This window comes from Physcomitrium patens, chromosome 10 (genome assembly GCF_059467195.1).
Source record: "Physcomitrium patens ecotype Gransden chromosome 10, ASM5946719v1, whole genome shotgun sequence".
Classification (NCBI taxonomy): domain Eukaryota; kingdom Viridiplantae; phylum Streptophyta; class Bryopsida; order Funariales; family Funariaceae; genus Physcomitrium; species Physcomitrium patens.
This window is the reverse complement of record NC_143419.1, coordinates 12060936-12067396: the sequence shown is the minus strand read 5'-3', so window position 1 is coordinate 12067396 and position 6461 is coordinate 12060936. Positions and strand designations below refer to the sequence as shown.

At 31.1% G+C, this 6461-nt stretch overlaps 1 protein-coding gene across 2 annotated transcripts; it reads right to left on the bottom strand.

The window, feature by feature from the left end:
• Positions 1 to 1592: 1592 nt before the first annotated feature.
• On the bottom strand, positions 1593 to 3327 carry LOC112287499 (GDSL esterase/lipase 6). 2 transcript variants are annotated; one of them, XM_024530539.3, is made up of 3 exons: positions 2486 to 3327; positions 2188 to 2268; positions 1593 to 2042 (listed from the first exon to the last, which is right to left on the bottom strand). In XM_024530539.3, the coding sequence occupies exons 1-3, from the start codon at positions 2709 to 2711 to the stop codon at positions 1750 to 1752; spliced, it is 600 nt and encodes a 199-aa protein (XP_024386307.1). In that variant the 5' UTR covers positions 2712 to 3327; the 3' UTR covers positions 1593 to 1749. The 2 variants fall into 2 exon arrangements, with proteins under 2 accessions (XP_024386307.1, XP_024386308.1); XM_024530540.3 differs by having other exon boundaries at positions 2188 to 2309; positions 2486 to 3277.
• Positions 3328 to 6461: the final 3134 nt, after the last annotated feature.

Here is a 6461-nt window from a genome sequence, read left to right as displayed (position 1 = left end):
ACATATATTATATAAAAAAAATAAGTTCTAATTAAGAAGGTTTTTATTTTTATTTTATGATTATCTTATTTACTTGTATTTTTCTCACAAAATACAAATGTACTAGTATAGTCTTGATTCAAAAATCTAATGCTATAGAAATTAGTATACAATAATAAAAGCATTAAAATCGAAAGTTACTATATTGTCTTTTATTGCTATATAAACATATTTACTATCTTACAATACTATCACATATATGTAAGCTAATTGTCAAGATTTTCTTTGTTGAAATGGTTCTTAATCTTAAAGCAATTGTACACCAAGCCAAAACTTTAATATAGTCAATTTTTGGCATTGTTTAATGAACAATTCTTCTCTAGTGTCAAACTAGATAATTAATTTTAGATGAAATATTTTTTAAAATTAAAAAAAATTATAAGTTTTTAATTTAAAAATCTTATTACACTATTATTATAAGAAATTCAACCATCTAAAAAATATATAAAGACTAAGTAAGACTACTTCAAATTATAAATGTGTGTATATATATATATATATATATATATATTAGCCCTTGAGTTGTAAAGATTTGAAATACAATACTAGACACTAAGAACTATTTCAGTAGCTTATTAACATGTGTAGGGAGCTGTAAGCTATCCATAAACTTGTGTGAGACACTTGAAAAAAATATAATAATACCAAATTATATAAATCTTCAATGTCATCAATAACTCTTTTATTACTTCAATGGGGTGCCAATTGCAATTATATATATAATTTGAGTACCTTCTAAGGCTTAGTTAATATTGTGGTACTATGATGTTATTGCACAAACTTTCTATTACTAGTAAAAGAGAGAGAGTGGAGATCTCTATGAATACATTTAAGTACCTAAAGAACTCTCTTATGCGCTGCTCAATGTCTTGTTTTTACTATGGTGCCACTACTCGTTACTATAGTAATTTCTACCAATGTGACTTTAGTTGATAAATTTGCTGATGTTACCACTAGCACTAAAAATATAGAAATATAAATTTCTTGATCTCATTCAATTGTGACACTCAACATATACATTTGATATGAGTTTCTACAAAATATTAGAAAACAAGTCTTTAGTTGCATTAAATGTTAAAAAATAACAACTATGTCTTAATGTAGATAAAATATAAATATATAGATCTTGCATCTTTTCTTGTTTTTCTTAATTTTTTTAAAAAACTTAATTTTTCTTAATTTTCTTAAAAACTTAATTTACTAATAATTTTTTATAATTTATTTTCTTGATTATGTTTAAATATAATATAAATTTTTATTGATATTATATATATATATATATATATATATATTCTTCTTAATAGATAAGCCATGCCAATAACTTGTCTTATATATAATTGAATAGTAAAGTAGAGTATTCTAAAGTTTGATTATTTAGAAAGTTTTTATTTTTCCATATGATTTGAATAAAAATATTTTTTCTTTTATTTATTGAATAATTATTAATTTTTCTCTATTTTGATCTATCTAAATAGACAATACAAAAAAAATTGCAAGTAAATCAAACAAAATAAATTAGTTTGAAACCAATTCAAACCACTACTATCTTGATGTAGAATGTGATATTTCTTGTCAATGTCATGATCATTGTGAAAAAGACCATAGCAACTCTTTTATATAAAGAAAGAAAGAAAATGTACACACCGGTCCGAAACCAGAACCAACTAATGTGCGTTCACACTGGAAGGTAGCAGTATCAGCCAGAGCATTCTAAGGCAAACCCGACGGGGCATTGCAGCAGATTCTTGAGCTTCTTTCCAAGTATCCGCTTTGATGTCTTGGCATTCTATCCCTCACAAATGACGAACAATCCTTTACAGAGCTGCCAACGCTTTTAAGTTGATAGGGTATGCCATAGTCGTATTGCCGGTGATCAACAAGTCGGCGAGGATAGATACCACATGCTCTGTTGGGTGCGCCCAATCCCAGAATTGGGACTTGTAGGGGCGGCTGCACAGATCTTGTGTAGCGCCGAGTTGAACTTGGGCGCTCATCGACACAACCTGCCATGGCCAAGTAGGCTAATTGTCAGTGGGACTAGTCACGACACATTGAGTTAGCGGAATTGTCACCACCAAGATTCACAATTGAAGCACGCAGATGACTTAATGGAAACTTAGAGGTCCCAGAAACGAGGAATGGACTCACATGACGATCTTCGCTGGTGGATTCTAGGAGCCCGCTCCCGCCTGAGGCGAAGTTGACCCCTTTGATGAAGGAAGCGTGAGGCTGCAAGAAAGGTGGTGCAAATGGGAGCTCCAATTTTTGAGCTGTTTCAACAGTAAAAAGCATCAGGACTTTGCCTTTTGATGCATACAACTAACAAGCTAAATCTCTAGTAGTACGATTATCGAGATAGCAGAGATTGAACTCCACAAAAACGGTCATGATGTGCAAAAAATTGATCAAACCTTCTGCTAATACTAACTACAGCTCCGGAGCTCACATATAAAATCGACAATGGTGCGGCCATTTGTGAATCGTCCTGTGGGTTTCCAGAAGAACGTCTTGCCGTAAGGTGGAAAGTCGGCTCTGACTGTGACTTGGGGAATGAAAGTGTTGGTTCCGGCATCAGCTAATGAATCACCAAATACAAAAATCGCAGGTACGTGAAGTTCCTTGTGCTCTCTACTGGCGTCTACCGAAATCACCGAAAGTGCAGTCAACACCATAGCAGCAAAAACCTAAACAGCTTTAAAATCCATTAACTCCTACGTCCGATCACGCCCACTTCGTCAGTGCAGTACGTTCAACTCCGCCTCCACCACAGTAACCCAGTACGAATCTGCAGTACATCAGCTGGAGCAGAATCAACGTCCTAGTAGAGCTTCACAGTCGCTCCGACAACCCCTCGAAGTTGCAATCGGGTCTTCAATTCAACCTATGCGGTTTTCCAATAGCTTCAACCGAAAGCGTAAAACGATTCTCAACACATGGTCCAGTAACGGTTCGCTGATTGTACATGTCATCAGTCCTCATGAAACAGTCTCGGGACTCGGCTGTGGTTGAATCCCCGAACTCAACTGTTCCGGAGCCGCTACGAAATAGTTGAAAAAACGCAACCACGTGTTGACTATCGCAAACACCAAAGCTTCGGTGATCAACTTGGTCCGTCCGGTGGGCGAAAAAGCGTGATCGGAGAGCATTATTCAAGAAAGAATCGGAAGGAAGGGAAGGGAAGCGTAGCAGTGCTGGAAGGTGCGTGAGTGAGTGAGGCCCTGACTCTAAGTGACCCGGAGTCTCGTCGTATGCTTGCTTGATTCCTCATCCATCTCCCTAATTTCTCCATTCATTCGTTTGTTGCTGAGGTGGCACTTCTCGTTCATCCCTTGTTTGTAGAGTCGGATTCATTCATCCAGTCCAATTTTTTGTGAGACTCGTCGCCAAGTTCATGGCCACATCATTGATCTTGACATGTCATTGTTGAGTGTAAAGTATCCCCATTCGATTTGATTTTTTGTATGTTTTTCTTGGTTTTTGACACTATTTACAATTATGAAAATAAATTCAAAAATATATATAAAAAAAATCTTGTTGCAAAACATAATTAGCATTAAGGAGGTAAAATATAAAAGCCTTCTAAAAGTCTTTTGCTTTGTCAAAAAAACCCTTTTTTTGAAGTTACAATCATTGCAAAAAGTATCAAGTGAGTAAAAACCAAGAAATGGTTCAAATTCAATTTTATTAAAAACTTAAATATGATGACCTATATCTTGACTTTGTCAAATATAAAAAATATAGTATAGAATTTTTTCTTTAACTAATGGATATTCTTGACTTTGTAGCATAATAGTTTGTACATCATTTTTTTTTTTTTTTTTTTTTTTAAATAGCTTGTTGAAGTAGACCTATGATAAATCTTAGAGAATTCTATTCATACCACATAGCAATAAAGTGCATTTCATCTCATCTTTTTAGCTAATAATTTTTTTGAATAATTTTCTTCTTACTTTTAATTAAGAGGTCAAATAGAATAATTCCTCTAAGTCTCATGATACTGTCAGTTTTGAGTTTAAGAATAATCTATTCTATTTCAAGGAATGATTATAAATTTAAAAAGGCAAAGCACAATTACATGTTCTTTAAGATTGTCATGACTTTCTAATAGCCAGACATTTTGGATACAGTAAGACTTTGGAGCTAATATCTAGAGATTTTTGGTAGCTTCAAATATAGACTACAGTCAAAGACTTTATATAATCATGTGATATTTGTTCAAGATCCAAAATTCTTTGACATCGACCTTATGGACTTCTTCGACGATTATCTACTCCGTAACAACTATGATCTTCTCTTTCTATGGATTTTATCATACATCTTTCAATCTCAGATTTATATGATTCTATATTTGTGATAATAAATCATATTATTAAGATGGCAGATTTTGTACCATGTACAAAATCTATCATAGGTAAAAAAAAAAAAAAAAAAAAAAAAAAAAATAGCTAAGTTTTTTTTGACAATATCTATTACTATCATGGATTGTTCAAGGATATTATATCAAATAAGAAGACTCAATTTATATCAAGATTTTGGAGAACTCTTTTTAAGATTTTAAAGGTGGATATAAAGCTCTCTTTAGCTTTTTATCTTCAAATTGATAAAAAAATGAAATAAATAAATGAAGTTTTAGAGTTGTATTTGAGGTATACCATCAATTATCATCAAATAATTGATATTTTTTTTACCATTAGCAGAATTTGCATACAATAATTCAACACATTCTTTTATTTAATAAACACCTTTTTTATCCAATTATGGTTATCATCTATAATTTGATACTTTTAACTTTTTGAAAGTTGATAATCCTATAATACAAGATTTGGAAAATTGTTTATCAAAGCTATATACAACAATGAAGGCATAGTTAAAGAAAGTCAAGAATAACAAAAGATGAGTGCAGAAACCTATCACAAAGAACAACCACAATTCAATGTAAATGACAAGATATGGCTATTTCATTGAAATATCAAGACTACTCGTCCTTGTCACAAGTTGGACTATTGTAGACTTAGACCTTTCTCTATTAGTAAACAAGTCAATCCTATTGCTTATCAATTATATCTACAGAAGCATATAAAGATTCATTTCATATTCTATGTATCTTTTCTTGAGCCATATAAGACAATAAATATTTCGAGAAGAAGACAAATGTGACTTCCTCCACAATCAATAATCAATAATTCGAGGTAAAAGAAGTCTTAGATTTAAGGTGGCACCAAAATAGCTAAGCATATCTTGTTCATTGGTGCAAATATGATATCAATGAATATATATGAAACTAGAAAAGAATCTTGCAAATGCAATAAAAAAGATTGAGATTTTTTATCAACAACATCTATCAAAATCAAGATAAAGAATAGCAAATCTTTGCTATAAAAGAAATAAGATCCAAGAAAGATAGCATTCTACCTTCTACTTTTGTTTGTAACTTTTGTATATTTGTCATGCTAATGAGATGGAGAACCAACAACCATCAAATTCAATTCAAAAGCTATTACTTATTGACTTACCAAATAAGACATTATAATTGTTACAATCTATAAGATAATGTAATAAAAATGAAGTTCCTCAAGAATGACATATCCTTCCTTGAATAAATGATGAAATACAATGTGTTTGATATCACTACCTTATAAGAAACTTTCAATGTTTGGTAAATCATTATGTTTGGCAAAATAATGTCACACATATATATACTTAATCTAATATTTATCTAAATGATTACGTATAAGAAAATAAAAATAAATTTATTTCATTATATTTTCTAGAAATGCTTCCTAAAAGCCTCATAGATGCTATTTTGATTTTATATGTCATTATAGTTGATTGACAGGTTACAAACTTGGTCAACAACTTAACTATGTGCTCGTAGCTTATGCAACAAGTTAACTATATGGCATACAATTAAAAAAATTGTCTTACAAGTTAAGATATGTGTCTTATAAAGTCAACATATTTTGGAGGTCTCACAGAACATCGCCATGTAGCTCATAATTAAGAGTATATATGGATGCAAGAGTAAAGCCTTCTTGACTCTTATCAATGCCTTTCTAGTTCTAAGTCTTGTTTCAAGACTTTCTAATCTTTTTGTCTTTTGCGATAGCAATTCTAGTTCAATATACTACCTTCTTAAGTGATTTATAAGTCTTTTTAAGAAATACAAGAGTGGATGTGATGGTGTCATGATGTAACATGACTAATAGATAAAAGAGTGTGGAAATTATTATAATGTACGAGATCTTAGTTCAAAGTATTAGAAAAAATTATCTTAAAAATATAGTTAATAGTAAAAAGGATAATAAAATTAAAAATAATCAATACAACTTTTTAAAAAGGTGACTTCTATTTACTTTGTAGGACCATAAATAAGGCAAAATAAAGTAGATTGGAAAAATTAATATTGTAGTCATCTTAAGAAA

Coding starts and splice junctions, on each gene's coding strand:
- LOC112287499 (XM_024530539.3), bottom strand. CDS start 2,711: ATGGTGTTGACTGCACTTTCGGTGATTTCGGTAGACGCCAGTAGAGAG. Junction 2,269..2,485: donor CACCATTGTCGATTTTATAT/GTGAGCTCCGGA, acceptor CCTTTCTTGCAG/CCTCACGCTTCCTTCATCAA. Junction 2,043..2,187: donor CCACCAGCGAAGATCGTCAT/GTGAGTCCATTC, acceptor TGGCCATGGCAG/GTTGTGTCGATGAGCGCCCA.